Below are 20962 nucleotides of genomic sequence, written 5' to 3' on the forward strand. Positions count from 1 at the left end.
CTGAGTTCTGTAGGGGTTCTTTATTCTGTTCTGTGTTTCATTGTGTAATTTTGTGAATAAATGTTTTGTCTGTTTTAAACCTGGTAGTCAATCTTGCCAACTTACTCTGGGTAATTTTCACTGTGCACTTGTTGAAACAAATTGCAAAGTTATGGTCTGGGCTGCCTGCTTAAGAATGTTTAGAGTTGTCTGGCCTAGTCCATAACAATGGTGGGGTGGGGGGGGTTGGTGATCAAAGAAGATTGGCCTCAGATCAGATATATTAATTAGACTGCCCTATAGTTATCTATGTTCTGCAAAGTTATATTATTAATAATTGTTAATTTTTGTTTAAGTTATAAACTTTGTTCCGCAACTGATTATTTGTGAAATCTAGTTAGGGACAAATAAGCAATTTAGGGTCATTGAATGTTTTAAATTCACTGTGTTGCAAATTTAGTGCTATCTAGTCTCAGATGATCTAAGTGTCATAACAATCCTCAGGATTAATGCAGCTTCTGGCTATTGAATCATGATAATTTTAAAATAATTTGCATTGGAATTATGAATGAGTTATGCTGAATTGTTACACATTTACAATTTTTGTGCAAATTGCACAAGTGTACAATACCTTTCCAATCTCTCTGGACATGAAGGAAACACTGTTCTTCACAGTGAGCTCCAGTTTTCTTTTCTGTGCTTCCTCCAATGATATTTCAAACTCAAATCTAGTTGGGGGGGGAACAAAAAGCACAAGGTCCAGAACAAGTAAAGACCATTCTGCCCATCAGCCTAGATGCATCCAGAGTCCCTATATGTATTCCTTCCCACACTAACTGTTGATCCCTGATTTTAGGGACACCAGCTTCCTGCCACAACTTTTCCAGAGAGAGAAATAAATAAATTGAAATGTTTTTCTTGCCTTACTAACTTATGATTCCCTCTTCTTGACAGATTTTAATTCATACCCATTTCCAATATTTCAACTGACCCCAAACCAACTTTTTCCCCCAAGAGGGTGTTCTAGATATGGGGTAAAAGGGACAGATTTCTTCTGATTTGAATGTAAAGGAGATGTGTAGAACATTTCACAAAGCACTTAAAAATAATTTACTGTGATTGTGGAGGCAACTTGAATAGGGAATCTAATCAGATTATTTGAAGTGCTGTAATATTGTTTATAAAATACAGTAAAATACAAGTTATGTGCCTACTATTCTACTAAAATTTCCTCAAGTCATACATTTCTCTCGCATTCTTGGAAGTTGTAAACATGTGCAAAGGTCAGATTTGGTGGCTTCATTTTTATGTTGAAATAAAGGTTCAACACAGCAGGATGATTAAAAATTTACAATTATGTTACCCCTACTATTTAAAAGTATCCTGATAATAACACTGCCTCTTTCGATATATTGGGTATTTCCTTTCTTAGTTCCAAGCCTGTTAATAAATCTATAATTGTTTTGGTCTGCTTTCCCTCAGTTTTTCATTTACCCTTCCCTCCTTTTTCCTTGATTTCTTATTCCTTCAGTTTCTCTTCCTTCTCCTCCACAGAAACATAGAAAACAGAGGAATAGGATTAGGCTATTTAACTCTTCAGATCTGCTCTGTTATTCAATATGATCATAGCTGACCATCCAACTCAGTACCCAGTTCCTACTTTCTCCCGATAACTTTTGATCCCTTTAGCCCCCTCAGAACTATATCCAACTCCTTCTTAGAAAACATTCAACATTTTGGTTTCAGTTGTTTTTTGTGGCAGAGAAAATTCGACAGGCTGGGTGAACACATGTTTCCTCATCTCAGTCCTAAATGGCCTATCCTAGATCCTTCAACTGTGACCCCTGGTTCTGGACTCCCTGGTTATCAGGAACATCCTTCCTGCATCTTGTCCTGTTAGAATTTTATAGGTTTCTATGAGATTCTTCCACACCGCTCCCCCCCCCCCCCCCCCCCCCACCACCCCAAACAAAAATCCAGTGAATATAATCCTAACCAATCCAATCTCTCTTCATATTACCAGTTCTGCCAGCCCAGCAATCAGACTGGTAAACCCTTGTTGCACTCCCTCCATAGCTATAACATCCTTCCTCAAATAAAGAGACCAAAACTGCACACAGTACTCAACAAGGCCCTGTACAACTGCAGTAACACATCCCTGCTCCTGAACTTCAGTAAAGCCTTTGATAAGGTCCTAATTAGTAAAGTTAGATAATATGTGATTTAGGGTGAGCTTGCCAATTGGATACAAAATTGGCTTGATAGTAGGAGATACAGTGGGTGGTGAAAGATTATTCTTTGGACTGGAGGCCTGTGAACAGCGGTGTTCCACAGGGATCGGTGCTGGGTCTTTTGTTTGTCATTTATATAAATGATTTGGATGAGAATATAGGAGGCATGGTTAATAAGTTTGCAGATGACACCAAAATTGGTGGTATAGTGGACAGTGAAGAAGGTTATCTAAGATTACAAAGAGATCTTGATCAATTAGGAAATGGGTTGATGGAGTTTAATTTGGATAAATGTGAGGTATTGCATTTTAGTACAACAAACAAGGGCAGGACTTATACAATTAATGGTAGAGCCCTGGGTAGGGTTGTAGAACAGAGATACCTAGGGCTTCAAGTACCTAAGTCTTTGAAATTTGCATCACTGGTAGACAGGCTGGCTAAGAAGGCATTCAGCACACTTGCCTTCACCGCTCAATTCACTGACTATAGGAATCGGGACATCATGTCGAGATTTTACAGGATACTGGTGAGGCCTCTGCTGGAGAACTGTGTGCAGTTCTGGTCACCCTGCTAGGAAGGATATTATTAAATGGGAGAGGGTTTAAAAAAAGATTTGCCAGGATGTTGCCTAGAATGGAGGGCTTGAGTTATAGGAAGAGGCTGGATAGGATGGGACTTCTTTCACTTGAGTGTAGGAGGTTGAGGGATCACCTTATGGAGGTTTATAAAATCATGAGGGGCATGGATAAGGTGAATAGCAAGGGTCTTTTCCCTCAGGTGGGAGAGTTCAAAACTAGAGGGCATATTTTTAAGGTGAGAGGAGAAAACTTTAGAAAGGACTTGAGGGGCAACTTTTTTTAGAGAGAGTGGTTCATTTGTGGAATGAACTGGCAGAGGAGGTGGTGGATGCAGGTACAGTTACAAAATTTAAAAGACATTTGGATAAGAACGTGAATAGAAAAGGTTTGGAGGGATATGGGCCAAACGTAGGCAAGTGGGACGATTTTAGTTTGGAAACATGGTTGGCATGGACTAGTTGGACGGAAGGGTCTGTTTCCAGGCTTTATGACTGTGACACTCATTATGAAGGCCAACGTCCCATTTGCCTTCTTCCCTGCTTGATGTACCTACATGCTTACTTTCAGTAACTGGTGTACAAGGACACCCAAGTCTCGCTGTACCCCTGCCTTTCTCAATCTACTGTCATTCAGATAAAAATCTGCCTTTCTGTCTTTCCTCCCAAAGTGGATAAGCTCACATTCTCTCACCTACTCCACAAGTTCCTCAAGTAATGTGCGTTCCTTACATGTCATTATAGTCTGGATTGATTGTTTTCTTTTTTATACTTGTCTTCCTCTTTGTCACTCGATTTTTGTCAGGAAGCAGAATTAGAGAGACATACGGATCAGGGATCTCCTTGGAATGAAGCTTCAGATTCCTGCAACAACCAACCAACCAACATTCAGCAAAACTTTTGTACATATTTCATGTGTAGATTTCATTGTATTGTAGAGATCATTTTCAGCAGGAGACTTCTGTGGTGACTTTTGTGGGTTGCTATCCATGTTCTTTTTTTTTTGTTCCCTAGCTGACAGGTGAATGTAACTTGTAGTCACAACTGTTAGAATGGGAAAGTCAGTAGTTTGGAGGCAAATTAAACCCAAGGGACTCAAATGTAAGAGGCATGATTGGGAAACTTCACAGATGACCCAAATTTTAGCTGGATAGTTGATAGTGAAGAGGATGGATGTTGTCTGCAGGAAAATATCAATGGCTTGATTGCATCGATGGAAAACTGGCAAACGGAATTCAAACTGGAGAAGTGTCCCCTGGGCCAATTGGGATCTATCCTAGGATCCTCTGGGAAGCAAGGGAAGAGATTGCCGAGCCTTTGGCATTGATCTTCAAATCATCATTGTCTATAGGAATAGTGCCTGAGGACTGGAGGATAGCAAATGTGGTTCCCTTGTTCAAAAAGGGTAGCAGAGACAACCCTGGTAATTACAGACCAGTGAGTCTCACTTCAGTTGTTGGTAAAGTATCAGAAAAGGTTATAAGAGATAGGATTTATAACCATCTGGAAAAGAATAATCTGATCAGGGACAGTCAGCATGGTTTTGTGAAGGGTAGGTCATGCCTAACAAATCTTATTGAGTTTTTTGACAAAGTGACCAAACAGGTAGATGAGAGTAAACCGGTTGATGTGGTGTATATGGATTTCAGCAAGGCGTTTGATAAGGTTCCCCACAGTAGGCTATTATACAAAATGCGGAGGAATGGGATTGTGGGAGACATAGCAGTTTGGATCAGTAATTGGCTTGCTGAAAGAAAACAGAGGGTTGTAGTTGATGGAACACGTTCATCTTGGTGTCCAGTTACTAGTGGCGTACCGCAAGGGGCAGTGTTGGGTCCACTGCTGTTCGTCATTTTTATAAATGACCTGGATGAGGGCTTAGAAGGGTGGGTTCGTAAATTTGCGGACGACACTAAGGTCGGTGGAGTTGTGGATAGTGACGAAGGATGTAGTAGGTTGCAGAGAGACATAGATAGGATGCAGAGCTGGGCTGAGAGGTGGCAAATGGAGTTTAGCATAGACAAGTGCGAGGTGTTACATTTTGGACGGAGTAATCGGAATGCGAAGTACTGGGCTAATGGTAAGATTCTTGGGAGTGCAGATGAGCAGAGAGATCTTGGTGTCCATGCACAGAGATCCCTGAAAGTTGCCACCCAGATTGACAGGGTTGTTAAGAAAGCATACAGTGTTTTGGCCTTTATTAATAGAGGGATTGAGTTCCGGAACCAGGAGGCTATGCTGCAGCTTTACAAAGCTCTGGTATGGCCACACTTGGAGTATTATGTACAGTTCTGGTCACCGCATTATAAGAAAGATGTGGAAGCTTTGGAAAGGGTGCAGAGGAGATTTACTAGAATGTTGCCTGGTATGGAAGGATGTCTTACAAGGAAAGGCTGAGGGCCTTGAGTCTGTTCTCGTTAGAGAGAAGAAGGTTGAGAGGTGACTTAATAGAGACATACAAGATAATCAGAGGGTTAGATAGGGTGGACAGGGAGAGCCTTTTTCCAAGTATGGGGATGGCAAACACGAGAGGGCACAACTTTAAAGTGAGGGGGATAGTTATAAGACAGATGTCAGAGGTAGTTTCTTTATTCAAAGAGTAGTAAGGGTATGGAATGCTTTCCCTGTAACGGTAGTAGATTCGCCAAATTTAAGTGCATTTAAGTCGTCATCGGACAGGCATATGGACGTACATGGAATAGTGTAGGTGGGATGGGCTTCAGATTAGTATGACAGGGCGGCGCAACATCGAGGGCCGAAGGGCCTGTACTGTGCTGTAATGTTCTATGTTCTATAAGTGTCAGGTTATGCATTTGGGGGAAGGTAAACAAAGCAAGAGAACAGACAATAAACGGGAAGGTATTGAAAGAGATCAAGGTAGTCAGAGAGAGTGTAAATCCACAGGTTCCTGTGGATGGCAGGACTGGTAGATAAGGTTGTAAAGAAGGCACGTGGAATGCTTTCCTTCAATGGATAGAAGAGAAGGGACGATTGGTAGAAGGATTAGAGGGGATGTGAGGAAACATGGAGTGAGACTATATGCCTTTCATGTTCAGTTCTGCAAACTCAGACGGATCTGGCAAAACATATCGTTGTTTGCTAAAATCAGTATAGAACATGATAAAATGAATAGCTGATTCATGAAGACCTGACTTGACCAATCTATGGATAATATCACTTGTGGGAAAACATACAGCACCACCATTAAAATTGAACATGATCAATAACTGGTTGGGATCAAAACTCAGGACTCTGGTGCAGCAGTAGACAAACAGGAGGCTGAAACAACACAGCAAGCCAGGCAGCATCAGGAGGTGGAGAAGTCAACATTTCCGGTATTAACCTTTCTTCAGTAAATGCACAGTGTGTTACATTTTCTACTCAGTAACTTTGTACTTTTCCAGCCAGAACACTCAGCATAATTGCTTAGGCCAAACACAGTTACCATGATACCTTTCTATTTGGTCTGCTAAGAATCATGGTGAAAACTATATAGAGGTGATCAGAATCTCAAACTCTCTGCCACAATGTAGTAAATGCATCTGAGTGCTTGGGGTGGGGGGTGGGGGGTGGATGGAATAAATAAAAGGCTATACAGTATGAAGAGACTGTCTTACGATGAGTGATTAAGTAGTTTGAGCCTGTACTGATTGGAATATAGAAGAACAAGAGGTGATCTTATTGAAACATACAAGAATCGGGGTGGGGTGGACTTGACAGGGGAAATGTGGAAAAATTGTTGCCACTTTGAGACTTTAGGACCAGAGGGCATCATCTCAAGGCAGAGATGAAGATGAATTTCTTCTCTCAGAGGGGAGTGAATCTGTGAAATTCTTTACAACTGTTGCCTGTAGAGGCTGGGTCATTAAGTATATCCAAGGCTGAGCTGCAGATTTTTAATCAGCAAAGGAATCAAGGCATATGGGGATATGGCAGGAAAGTGGAGTTGAGGATTATCAGCCACGATCATATTGAATGGAGGAGCAGACTCAATATGCTGACAGGCCTACTTCTGTTCCTGCATCTTATGGTCTTACAGGGTGATGAAGTGGCCGTGACAGGAGACTCAGCTGAAACATAAACCAGTTGAGCTGAATCTGATTCTACACTACAAATTTTACTTAATGACAATATCACAATGTTATTTCAATTATTTCCAATTTAAACAATAATAACAATAATAATAGTAATAATACCAACAACTCTGGGAGAGAAAATTTTGCACAAATTTAGGAAACTTTTTATGAAGTGCTTCGAAATGATTGAAGTGGTATGCCAATGAAGAAGGATCAACAGAGAATCCTTTATTAGCACCTTGTAAAGGATGACAATAATTGATGACATAATTTTCAATATAGGAATTCAGTACCATTTGCACGTTCTCAAAAATAATTTGACAATTTACAATAATTAACTGAAACAATATTTCAATATTGAAAATTCTTCCAATGGATATAGATATATGACTAACTGCAGCAGCCAAAGAGAGTTGACACAGCTATATTATTCCTAAATCTACAGGAATCGCTCCACAAAGCAACAAATGTATATTGATAGGAAAGAAGATAAAAAGGAAAGAAAAGAGAGAATTCAAAATGCATATCATGGTATTCCACTCATTAAGTGAATGAAGGACTTAAGTGACTATAAAATGAAGTCAGTATAGGACCTATGAAACAATCCACAGATTTTATTGATCTGTGTAGTGTTGTAAGTCAGCAGTAAAATACAAAGACTGCCTCTCAAACTCTTACCTGCAGGAATGCACTACAAGTAGCAGTTTTCCTTGCTGCACGTGGTACTGCAGTGTTAGCTTGATCTGTGGTGACTCTAAAATATCCATTTTACTGAAACAGGAAGAAGACAGTGTCTGTAGTTACATGAAAAGATGAACAACAACTATGCAGCTTGGTTTCTGAGCAGTCACATGAGCCATTCAATGTTAAAATGCCTCCAGCTACACTCCAATCTCCTCCCTGGTTTTCTTTGTGGGGGGGGGGTGGATGGTGGTGACTGCAATTTAGACAACAAGGCATTACAGCATGATTTGACCTTTAACACTTGACCTTTGCCATGCTTAGCAAGCTAGTGTAGTCAACATACTCAATGGAATAATTTGCATTTGATATGAAACTAAAAACTTGTCATCTACCGATGCAGTCTCTGTCGCAGATCCAGTTCAGATGACACCGATTCACTGATTGGAACGCTGCTGTTCTCGGAAACTGAATGGTTACTGGGATCATTCACTAGTGATGAAACAGGTTTCAGTTCACTCTCGTCACTAACTGAAGGCAAGAATGACACATTCTCCACCTCACAGTTAGCTGGGTCCTGTGCCACAGACTGAATTGAGAAAAGTTCCCTGGAATGCTCAGAAACTAGGATCTGTGGCAGAGTAAAAAAAAGACAGAACATTGACAATAAATAAAAGAACAATTGCAGCAAACCCATTACATAAAAAGAGCATCACATGTATAAACAAAACATTTGGAGCCACAAAGAACAGAAGACTTGGAACTAATGATTAAAACAGTCTGAGCAGCCCTATATGCAAAGTAATACAACAGTTAAAGCGGCCTCATGTATGGAAGGACGATCAGGTGACTTTGAATCAGGCTCCATTGTGTGGTAAGGGCCATTTATCTCAGTACGGGCAAATGCATAGCAGATGAAATATAATGTCTATAATTGTGAGGCTACCCACTCTGGTATCAAAAATAGGAAAACAGATTATGATCTGAATGGCTACAGACGGGACAAGTGGGAAGTACAACGAGACCTGGGTATCCTTGTATACCAGTTGCTGAAAGTAAACATGCAGGTGCGGCAGGTCGTGCAGAAGGCAAATGGTATGCTGGTTTTCACAGCAAGTGCAGGAGCAGGGATGTCTTGCTGCAATTGTACAGGGCCTGGGTGAGTATTGTGTGCAGTTTTGGCTTCCTTATCTGAGGAAATATGTTCTGGCTTTGGAGGGAGTGCAGCAAAACTGATTCCTGGGATGGCAGGACTGATATATGAAGAGAGACTGGATTAGTTAGGACTTTATTAAATGGAGTTTAAAGAATGAGAGGGAAATACATTAAGGACAAAAGGGTAACTAGGGAGAGAATAGGGCCCCTGAAAGATAAGCAAGGCAACCTTTGTGCGAAGCCGCAGGAGTTGGGGGGCGATACTAAACAAGTATTTTGCATCAGTGTTTAATGTGGAAAAGGACATGGAAGGTATAGAATGTAGGGAAATAGATGGTGACGTCTTGAAAAATGTCCATATTACAGAGGAGGAAGTGCTGGATATCAAAGTGGATAAATCCCCAAGACCTGATCAAGTACCCTAGAAAATCTGTGGGAAGCTAGGGAGGTAATTGCTGGGCCTCTTGCTAAGATATAAATATCATCGATAGTCACAGCTGAGGTGCCAGAAAACTGGAGGTTGGCTAACGTGGTGCCACTGTTTAAGAAAGGCGATAAGGAAAAGCCAGAGAACTATAGACCAGTGATTTTGACGTTGGTGGTGGGCAAGTTGTTGGAGGGAATCCTGAGGGACAGGATGTACATGTATTTGGAAAGGCAAGGACTGATTAGGGATAATCAACATGCTTTGTGCGTGGGAAATTATGTCTCACAAACTTGATTGAGTTTTTTGAGAAAGTAACAAAGAGGATTGACGAGGGCAGAGTGGTGCATTGATCAGAGTATTGATCTTTATTGATCAGAGTATTGAGTACAGGAGTTGGAAGGTCATGTTGCGGCTGTACAGGACATTGATTAAGCCACGTTTGGAATATTGCATGCAATTCTGATCTCCTTCCTATCGGAAGGATATTGTAAAACTTGAAAGGGTTCAGAAAAGACTTACAAGGATGTTGCCAGGGTTGGAGGATTTGAGCTATAGGGAGAGGTTGAATAGGCTGGGGCTGTTTTCCCTGGAGCGTCGGAGGTTGAGAGGTGATCTTAGAGAGGTTTATAAAATCATGAGGGGCACGGATAGGATAAATAATCAAGGTCTTTTCCCTGGGGGTGGGGGAGTCTAGAACTCGAGGGCATAGGTTTAGGGTGAGAGGGAAAAGAAATAAATGGGATCCAAGGGGCAACCTTTTTATAGAGTGGGTGGTGCATGTATGGAATGAGCTGCCAGAGGAAGTGGTGGAGGCTGGTACAATGGCAACATTTAAAAGGCATCTGGATGGGTATATGAATAGGAAGGGTTTGAAGGGAAATGAGCCAAGTGCTGGCAAATGGGATTAGATTGGGTTGGGATATCTGGTCAGCATGGACGACTTGGACCAAAGGGTCTGTTTCCATGCTGTACATCTCTATGACTCTATCTCATAGAAACCTGTAAAATTCTAACCGGATTAGACAGGGTAATGCAGGAAGGATGCTTCCCATGACCAGGGAGCCCAAAACTAGGGGTCACAGTTCAGGTGTATTTGCTCGGCCATTTAGTTCTGAGATGAGGAGAAATGTATTAGCCTAGAGAGTGGTAAGCCTGTGGAATTCTATGCCACAGAAAGTGGCTGAAGCCATATCATTGAATGTTTTCAAGAAGGAGTTACATCCAGTTCTCAGAGATGAAGGGATCAACGAGTATGGGGAGAAAAGTGGGAACAGGGTATGGAGTTGGATGTTCGGCCATGATCGTACTGAATGGCGGAGTTAGCCCCAAAGACTGAATGTCATACAACTCCTGTTTTCTCTGTTTATATGTATAAAGCATTTCTACATTTTGAATTTTATCACATATACATATACACAGATTAACATGCATAGGTATGCATAAATATGCAGGCACATATAAACATACACCTAAGTACACATAGCAACACAATTTTTTAAACAAACAATCAATAATAGTTTCATATTCACTTACCCCCAGCATGACTTTCAACATGATTTGACTATTGGGTCCAGAATTTTCCAACTTAAACCATTTGTCGAAGGTCAGATTCTTGCTGGTCAGCAGTTGGCAGAGTGGAAGTGTCAGAGTCCCCAGGACATGACTGTCATCTTTAACCTAGGCAACAATTTTGAAAATACCTTTTAAAATGACAATATCACAAGCCAATACCATGGAAGTCAAGTAAAAGGACCGTGGCTAGATATTAAATCAGATTTTAAAATCTGATAAAAACAAAATCCATTAAATTTACTCAATCGTCTGTTGAATCCACACTGAGTTAGATTCGGTAATGTTCTGAGATGATTTTGCTGATGTGCTAAGGTGACATATCCAAGATGTAAAATGGAATTAACAAAAGCATGTCATGCTCTACTCTTGCAGTTTACCTGAAGCTCCATACGCTCCAAATTTGGATTCCCTACAAGGAATGAAAATGATTCCTCCCAAATGGGTAGTTCTGTGCTATTAATAACCTGTAAAAGAGAAAGGCACCAGTAACAGTTTGTAGTTGTGCATGAAGAAAAGAAATGCTCATCAGTGTGACCCCTCAATCTCAAACACTGAGTCTAAACCACTTCAACATTCCATTCTTTTGAATATGCCAAGCTGCACTTTGCTTTAAAAGATATTCTTTCGGCCCTCTTTAAATAGGTTTTCGGGGAAAGAGGGTTAATGTCTTGATCATAATGGTGATAGTCTCATTGTCAGGAATGGAACACACAGTGCCAAATACTCTCAGAACAGGTATAGCATGGAATTAGAGACAGAGTAAAGCTTCACGTTATCTCTGTTAAATGCTACTAGTTGTAATGATCCCAGCTGACAGTAATACTAGATAGTTAGGTGTATTTAAGACAGAAATAGAACGGTTCTTGATTAACAAGGGCATTAAAGGTTACAGCGATAAGGCAGGAGAAAGGATTTGTGAAACATACCAGTTATGATTAAATGGCAGAGCAGACTTACTGGACTGAATGGCCTAATTCTGCTCCTGTATCTTATGGTCTTTACAAGTTGGATCCCAGAGTGATACTTGGCTTGATAGATCATAGCTTTATTTTTGCAATTGATTACTTTGGTTAGTCACTGAACATGCTCACCCGAGGCTGCTGATGTTCTTTAAATAACACAAGTTTATTACACAAAAGGAACAATTATTCAAACTGTAAAGATTTTACTGTTTTTGATTGTTGACTGAATTAGGAAAGGACTGCTTTACGACAAAGGATTGTGGAAGGGATTGTTGCATTTTTAAGAAAACAGGTTACTGAAAATCAGTGCGTAGTGTTTACACCACTGCTTTGTTCAAGCAGTGGGGAAGGTGTTTGTAGGTGGTCCAGCTGTGTATAAAGTGAGAACTGACTGGCAACGGTTGCTGATTGGTTGATGGAATTGTGACCAGTTGTGGATGCCAAAGGCCATGAACCTGATAACAACTCTCTGATTGGCTCTTCGGTAGCTGATCAGCTTGAGGGTGTGAATGACACTGGCATAAGCCTTCAGACAAGGGTAAGTGGTCTCTCTCTCTCTCACCTGAAGAAAGCCAGTTTATATTTTTTCCCTAACAGTTGTTATAAGCGATTGCTTTTAACCAATAAGTTAGAGACTTTATAATTTGTGAACCAATTGTTCTCTGCCCCCTGTGAAGAAATGAGAGAACCTGAAGGAAAAGATTCAAGAACTGAAGGACGTGGGAAACAAAAAGAACACTCCATTGAATCAGGAGGGCTGTTACTATTGGACTGTTACCCTATTTCCCCCCCTTCCCCACTACCCATGATGCCAATTTATTTTTGTCTGTCTATGTATGTGCAGGATGCAGTTTAGAAGGAGATTGGAGTTTTAACAAGTAGAGTTATATGTTGACAATTAATAGTTGTTTAATCAGTGGTTAGGATCGATTTATTTGTGATAACTAGTAGTTCTCGTTAAGTATACAAATGTTTTACCTGGTTTTCTGTTAGCCTGGGTCTATCTGACAGGTAAACTGGGGACTTTGCATACTTTGATAACAATTGTTTTTAAACTTGGATAATGTCTCTGGGAATAGCAGGGCTTGATTTCCAACATGCTATCTCTGTCTTAACTCTTCAATTCCTTATTTAACTGACGGTTTCCTGTTTTGATAGCTTGAAGACTTCTTTTCTGTTCTGATGGCCTGAACTTCCTTTCTAAACTGAAGTACTTCTGAGAATTCATACTGGACTTTGAAACGTTACTCTTTTTCTCTTTACAGATGCTGCCAGACCTGCTGAGTTTCTCCAGCACTGTTTTTATTTCTAATTTGCAGTATTCCTTGAGAGCTTCTATAAAGCTCTCACAGTTTGAAGACTAAACAAAGTAAAACACTTCTGCGAAGGTGAATTAAATCTGATTCTGAACTGAACTCAAAAACCAAGGGGCTCCTGGTCTGATTTCTCTGTACATCATAAAAGTTCAACTTTGTAAACACTTTATTATCCCCACAGGTATCCTGCTGGGCACTTAACTTAAATCTCACGTCTTCTTGGAAATAATGTCTTTCGTTCACTGATCCAAATGACTTTATGACCTTTTAAACAAAAACATCTATCTTCACAGAACTGAAACTGCTGTGAACCGGTGAAGAGGTTGTCCAATGATACCCAGCTGAGGAGTTTCTTTGCTGTTCAAATGGTTGCTTGATCTGATGGCTAAGTTTGGCATACAGAATCAGAACAGATGCTGACTTGTCACTCAATCCTCCTCATGTCTGTTTCTTGAAGCATGTGATTTAATTTACCAGCAATTACTTCAGGTATACTTTGCAGTGAAAAATCACCAACTTTATGCTAAATGTCAAGGATTACACATTAACATGGAGATAGGAGAATTTTCCCTTCCATGTCTTTGATATTGATTCAGAACAAGCTCAGCATTACTACAAAGAACACCATTTTCCCTGGATACCTGAAATTTGTGCAATTCAGAAGTTCCAAAGCAAACTAACCTGTGTGCTAGGGTCACTCTCTTACCTGACTTTTAAATGAAGTGCCATTGACAGTGATCTGAACCATTGGACTGGGCTGCTTCTTCCCTTTCTTCACCTGCATGAAGATGTAACAAACATAGTTAGAATCATAGAAATGAACAAGTCCTAGCAACTTAATTTAACTCTCAATGGTCTTATTCTATACACTAACAGTGACACAGTCAGTAGGCTGAGCAAGATTAGAAGAGAGCACATGCATTTGTACACAAATCCTATTTGGAGGAGTGGTTGGGTGTCACCTTGATAAGATTGCCTATACAAATTGATACGCAAGCCATGCTGCACTGCTTATAAAATTGGATCCCTCCCTTTCCAACCACATGTTTAACAAGCCTAGATGCTGACTCGCCCATACTACAGCAGTGATCAAGCAACCAGCAAACATAGCTGGGACAGAAATATCCAATTTTATTGAGAATTGACAAGCCTGAGGCCTACAGGAAGATCGTGTGCCCTGTCCAGGTAGACGGTCAAGATGGCAGCAGATGGTTCCAAATCATTCTGTGTGAAGATGGTCCTGTTTGCCTGAAGCACCTGAAAAGAGATGGATTTGGCAAAAATAAACATTTAAAGCAAAATATCTGCTCTTGGATTTGAATGAACTATGGGATAAGAGTTTTTCTTAAAGCTTCTCATTAACAAAATAAAATTCAGTCGTAATGCAAATGCTTCGTCTAGATTCCCTTTCAGTCTGGCTGGTTGCAGTGTCCAGAGGAGGGGAGGGTAATGAAAGATCTTAAAGGAGTCAAACCAGAGACCACATCCTCTTTTCATTCTCTCAAATAATGATGACCATATATGTGTCATATTTAAACAGTTGCAAAGGTGCAATTAACTGTATCTCATTTACCATAAAGAGACTCTTCTAATTATACCAAAAGGTAACTATCCTCACCTACACTAGACCAAGAGGGCCCTCCAGAAGGATATTCCCAGAAAGTATGGATGACAGCACATACAGCATCATCCAGTTCAGGCCCATTAATAACGGAAGTGCATGTTTGTTCTTTCATGTTTCAAAGTAACAATGTTCAGCTTCGAAAAGTGAAAATGATCTGTTCTCTCCTCAGCCAGCAAAGAACATAATACATAGATTCGACCTGAAGGAGCAGAACTTCATTCGAAGTTATTTGGAATTCAACAAGAGTAATAAACCAGACAGCAAGTAGAATGAAAACTCAAAACTAATCTCACCTGATCTAGGACAAGTGCATCCATGCCTGGTGGCAACCATTCTAACTTGAGGTGAAGTTTTCCTGATTTGACGTCGTTCAGCATGAACCACTATAGATGGACAAAGAGAGGAAACAGACAGTTTGGTAGCTGCAAAGATAGGGTCTTTTTTATTTTACGCTTTTTAGAGTTTTGGACTGAAATGAGAAAAAAAACTGTTTTAAAACCAGTGTTTTGAAAGGATGGCTGCATGGTTTATAAGCAAGTAACCTGACACTCGTGGTAAGCATCATAAGTAGCTGTTTGAACAAGCAGAATTTGAAATGGCTGCAGAGGAACAACAGCCAAGTAGTTTTGAATTCAGATACAGTTCTGGTTGGCAACAGGACGTTGATTGGTCTATGGACTAATGACAAGTTACTGACGACAAGGGCATTTTGTTTGCAAACAATTGTCTGGTTGGGTTCTCAGGTAACTGAACAGCTTGGGGTTGGGAACAAGATAAAGAGAAGTGTTCCGATCTCCACCAGCTCAGGCACTATCTCTCTGTTCTCTCTGCTATGACTTTTAGTCTATAAATCAGAGGCATTTTACAAGTGAACCAACCGTCCTGTGCCAATTACAAACCAGTGGATCAATTTGAAAAAAAAGAAAGCTAAGAAGAAACCTTTGGATCAGCAAGAACCAGCTCAACTGAATTTTTGGACAAAGACTATGCACTGTCTTTCTACTTTTTCTCCTCTGTCCATGTGTTTTTTCCTCGTCAATGCATCTATCTCTGTGTATGTAAAGGGGATTTTAGCTACAGCTGAATTACTTGGTATAAATAGTAATACTTGTTAGGTATAGAAACCTGGTGTGTGCTTTCTATGACCTCAGGTGGAAAAGTCAGGTAAATTTTGATTTGAGTTTGATTTATTATTATCACATATACCGAAATACAATGAAAAGTATTGTTTTACGTGCTAACCAGACAAATCCTACCTTACATAAATACATCAAGGTAATAGAACCTAATGCAGAATATAAGTGTTACAGCTACAGAGAAGGTGCAGAGAAAGATCAATTCTGATATATGAAAGGTTCGTTCATAAGTCTGATAACAGCGGGAAACAAGCTGTTCTTAAATCTGTTGTTATGTGATTTCAAACTTGTGCATCTTCTGCCCAATGGAAGAGGATGGAGAATGTCGTGCATTTGTTTTAAAAAATCTTCGACATTTGTGAAAACTCCAAGAATATCCGGGCTTAATTTCCAGTGCACTACCCCAGTGAGTCATGACATTGGAGCCGATAATGAAACTTCATTATTGTAAACTTGGCAGCAAAAGTTTAGTTTTCAGGGCACTTTTGTCTGTTATATTGTGGAGCTTATAGTAAAATATCAAAACATGACTGTCACAAGATCATCAGATCTTAAAACAAAGTTCACCAGCATCAGACTGAGGTAAAATGGTTTCATTTGAAAAGACATCATAAACAGGTTGAATTGCCTGTCTTGGCATTTTGACAAGCCAGGGAGACTATTTTCAGTAGAAGGGTCACTGACCTGAAACGTTAACGCTGATTTCTATCCACAGATGCTGCCAGCCCTGTTGAGCTATTTCAACAAGTTTCATTTTTGTTTCTGATTTACAGCATCCACAGTTCTTTCAGTGTTTATTTTGCGTGGAGACTATTTTCAACTGCCTTCCTATCTAGAAAACAGGCTTCTTCCCACACTCTGTCAGTAACGCTACAAGTTAATACCTTAATGGATAGGATGTTCTGACAAACACTCAGTGCTGTTAGGTTAATTGGTTTTAGTTGGTTAAATTCCCTGATCCACGACATTTTCCAACCTGTATTTTAAGTTTAGTTAAGTGCAGTGTGTCACAATGCAGAAAGAGTGGGAATCTATATCAGCGAAAAAAAACTCCAGTTAGGTAGAAGCTCACTATGGTCCACAATTTATATCCATTAATTTAAAACAAAACAAAAAAAAACCAGAAAGACTACCTCCATGAAGTATTCCTACCCCCTGGGCCATTACAGTAGAGGGATTCAATATTCCTAGCTAGAAGGAATGGGAAGTTTGCCCCATTATATGATTTGAACTACCAAGAGTTTCCTACCTCATCCATAACTTTACTGTTCATGATGTCCTTGTAACTGATCTTCAATCTGCATGTCAAAGAACAACTTAAGTCAAACACTAACAAAAAAATGTTTACATTGTGTTTACATCTGTAAAAATTGAGCATGGCTATTCTTAGAAAGCAACTCATTTATTAATAAAAGTATAATGGAATTTCCATGACCATGCAGAGAACTTCAAACAATGTTTTGAAAAGATTTATAGAGTATTGTTTACTGAGAGAGCAGTGCAGAGAGTGCTTTACACTGTATCTAACCCTGTGATGTCCTTGCCCTGCGAGTGTTTGATGAGGACAGTGTAGAGGAAGCTTTACTCTACATCTGTCCCCATATTGTCCCTGTTCTGGGAGCGTTCACCAAAACATTTGAAGAACCAATGGTCCCATAGAAGGCACTTTGCTCTAATGTAGTATTAAAATTGTCCTCAAACCTTTTCTGAATTTTCTGATGGAGTAACATACCTTCCAAGGAAATCATCCTTGTCAATGTCCTTATCGAAGAGTTCAAACTCTAGCTCCTGACCTGGAATGTGATTTACAATGACCTAAGAGGAGAAAGGTTACCACAGGTCAGAACATGCCTTTGGAAAAGAGTTAGAGACAAAAAAACTGCAGATGCTGGAATCCAAGGTAGACAAGCAGGAGGCTGGAAGAACACAGAAGGCTTATGTTAGGATGAGACGTGAAGGCTCAGTTACGACGCTTGAGAGTTACAAGTTAGCCAGGAAGGATCTAAAGAGAGAACTAGGAAGAGCCAGGAGGGGGCATGAGAGGTCATTGGCGGATAAGATCAAGGAAAACCCTTAAACTTTCTATAGGTATATCACGAATAAAATAATGACGAGAATAAGGTTAGGGCCAATCAAGCATAGTAGTGGGAAGTTGTGCATGGAGTCAGAGAAGATAGAGGAAGCACTGAATGAATACTTTTCGTCAGTATTCACACTAGAAAAAGACAATGTGGTCGAGGGGAATACTGAGATACAGGCTACTAGACTAGATGGGATTGAGGTGCATAAGGAGGAAGTGTTAGCAATTCGGGAAAGTGTAAAAATAGATTAGTCCCCTGAGCCAGTTGGAATTTATCCTAATATTCTCTGGGAAGCCAGGGAGGAGATTGCTGAGCCTTTGGCTTTGATCTTTATGTCGTCATTGTCTACAGGAATAGTGCCAGAAGACTGGAGGATAGCAAATGTTGTTCTCTTGCTCAAGGGGAGTAGAGACAACCCTGGAAATTATAAACCTGTGAGCCTTACTTAAGCTGTGGGTAAAGTGTTGGAAAGGGTTAGAAGAGAGAGGATTTAGAATCATCTAGAGAGGAATAAGTTGATTAGGGGTAGTCAACACAGTTTTGTGAAGGGTAGGTTGTGCCTCACAAACCTTATTGAGTTCTTTGAAAAGGTGACCAAACAGGTGGATGAGGGTAAAGCAATTGATATGGTGGGTATGGGTTTCAGTAAGGCATTTGATAACGTTCCCCACGGTAGGCTATTGCACAAAATACGGAGGCATGGGATTGAGGGTGATTTAGTGGTTTGGATCAGAAATTGGCTAGGTGAAAGAAGACAAGTTGATGGGAAATATTCACCCTGGAGTTCAGCTACTAGTGGTTTACTGTAAGGATCTGTTTTGGGTCCACTACTGTTTGTCATTTTTATAAATGATCTAGATGAGGGCACAGAATGATGGGTTAGTAAATTTGCAGATAACACTGCAAATCAGAGGGTTAGATAGGGTGGACAGTGAGAGCCATTTTCCTCGGTTGGTGATGGCTAGCACGGGGAGACATAGCTTTAAATTGAGGGGTGATAGATATAGGACAAATGTCAAGGGTAGTTTCTTTACGCAGAGAGTAGTAGAGACACGGAACATCCTGCCTGTAACAGTAGTAGACTGGCCAACTTTAAGGGCATTTAAATAGTAATTGGATAAAAATATGGATGAGAATGGAATAGTGTAGGTTAGATGGGCTTCAGATTGGTTTCACGGGTCAGTGCAACATTGAGGGCAGAAGGGCCTCTACTGCATTGTAATGTTCTGTGTTCTATGTTCTAGCAAGCCAGGCAGCATCAGGAAGTGGAGAAGTCAACATTTTGGGTATAACCCTTCTGAGGAAAAGAGCAACAACTGATTAAAAAACACTAGGTAGGAAGAGTTAACAGGGCCAGATAATAGCACCCTAGCATGAAATAATCCACCACTTTTATACAGTACCAAGACTGAGCGGAAAAAGACAGCATGTCAGTAAGTGACCCACATACAGGACCTGCCCACTTGTCAGCCAGGCTCATTCATCTGGCGCTCATCATGGTTCTGCTGGATCAAGAGTTTTATCTTATTGGTTTCAAAGGGCAGTATCTAAACACACTGACCTCATACATCTCATGCCACTTGGGGTTAAGGTTTTCTTTAATTGTTTTGCTCCGGAAGCTTTGGGCACCTGCTCGCACTTTGACATAGGGATCAGATTTCCCTTTCACCATCCCTTTCATGAAATTGTCCTTTGCAATTAGGTTCTCAGCTTCTAACAGATGAATCCGTATCACTCCCTGAAAGAAGAAAAAGAAGTTAACACTGCTACCTTTTAGCAACATAAGAACAGGTGCAGAGCACTCATCCCCTGAAACCTGCTGTACTCTTCCACTGGATTTGTACCTCAACTCTATTTCTGATTGCTCTTGTACCTGTCGACTAGTTTTTAATTATTTTTTGAACCTGGACTCTCAAATCTCTATGTTCTTGCACAGTTTCTAGTTTGTCACCATTTAGATAGTAGAGGCCAGAAACTTGTGTCAGACTGGCCTTCTATGTATACTAACAAAACGCTGTTTCTGCACAATCATTCTGTTTAAAAAGTGCATTTCTCCATCAGTTTTAGTAATAAATCTCTTGACAATAATATAAAATTTCACAATGTCAGCAGAAACCAGTTGTTTGAATTTTAAAAAATGTTCTTTTATTAACCAATTTTTCTATTCGACCTGCTCAGAGATGTTATTACACACCTCTGGGGCAGTTGGGAGTTGAACCTGGGCCTCCTGGACCAGGGATAGGGAGACCTGGATGCAAGGTGAAATGAACCAAAAAATTGGATGAAAAACATTGTAAACAATTTCTATAATCAATCCCCATATTTGATCCCTAGAATCACTCACTGTAATTCCTCTCCACAGTCCAACACCTACCCTCTTTTGTTCAATCTTACACTCAGTCTTTATTTTTCAATTTCATCCTGATCATTTTTCTTTTTACATTCATACATTTTTGCTTCAGCCAAACCTGTTCTTTGAAGTCATGCGAATGTCAGTACAGTCCCAGGGGACAATTGACTGCTCCCTTCTTACAGAGAGGGAGAGAACTGACAGTCAGTGTAACCTGAGAGTCACCATATCTCTCACAACAGACAAGGTTCAGAACACAGGGTCTTCATGTTAACCTCCGCTAGGATGGGAATTGCACCTATGCTGTTGGTATCACTCTGAATTGCAAACCAACTATCCAACCAACTGAGCTAACTGATCCCTATGCATCAGTCAAACAATGAAAAATTTTATTTTCATAGATCTGCTTTCAGTTTAATCTATAATCATTGGAATAGTGAATCCTTTCATACATGAAAATATGAAATGGTTCTGTAATTGACCAAGTACCTCAGTCCCCACACTACTTGGGGCACTGCTCTCAGTTGGTAAAGGAGCTTGGATCAGGCTGCCCACTCCAGCTTCTACTAACTTAGCTGCAGTCATATTCATCTTGTCAGACTTGGCTGATCCGGTGTTTTTTTCCAGTGTGGATTTCCGAGTTCTAGGCAGCTTCTCCAGATCAACTGCGTCAGCAATCAGGATCTGCCAAAGAAACAAACACACAGCCACAGTAAAGAAGGGAAATAGTGTGATACCAATTTGTGCTGCATCAGTTATAAAGCTTAGCAATGCTAAGTGATTTATTTCTAGCATTTA

General features: G+C 40.3%; 1 protein-coding gene across 2 annotated transcripts in view; it reads right to left on the reverse strand.

Annotated features, from left to right (window-relative positions):
• esyt1a (extended synaptotagmin-like protein 1a) overlaps positions 1-20962 on the reverse strand; it is a 159698-nt gene that overhangs the window by 7068 nt on the left and 131668 nt on the right. For both annotated transcript variants that reach the window (XM_060821180.1, XM_060821181.1), the window contains 13 exons: positions 20654-20848; positions 19376-19552; positions 17466-17548; positions 16983-17031; positions 14891-14980; positions 14135-14230; positions 13680-13751; positions 11073-11159; positions 10657-10800; positions 7937-8172; positions 7539-7631; positions 3517-3648; positions 611-707 (listed from right to left, as the gene is read on the reverse strand). In XM_060821180.1, the coding sequence (XP_060677163.1) occupies positions 611-707; positions 3517-3648; positions 7539-7631; positions 7937-8172; positions 10657-10800; positions 11073-11159; positions 13680-13751; positions 14135-14230; positions 14891-14980; positions 16983-17031; positions 17466-17548; positions 19376-19552; positions 20654-20848 (1551 nt within the window). The remainder of the gene's footprint in view (positions 1-610; positions 708-3516; positions 3649-7538; positions 7632-7936; positions 8173-10656; positions 10801-11072; positions 11160-13679; positions 13752-14134; positions 14231-14890; positions 14981-16982; positions 17032-17465; positions 17549-19375; positions 19553-20653; positions 20849-20962) is intronic.

Source organism: Hemiscyllium ocellatum, chromosome X (genome assembly GCF_020745735.1).
Source record: "Hemiscyllium ocellatum isolate sHemOce1 chromosome X, sHemOce1.pat.X.cur, whole genome shotgun sequence".
In the NCBI taxonomy this organism is placed as follows: domain Eukaryota; kingdom Metazoa; phylum Chordata; class Chondrichthyes; order Orectolobiformes; family Hemiscylliidae; genus Hemiscyllium; species Hemiscyllium ocellatum.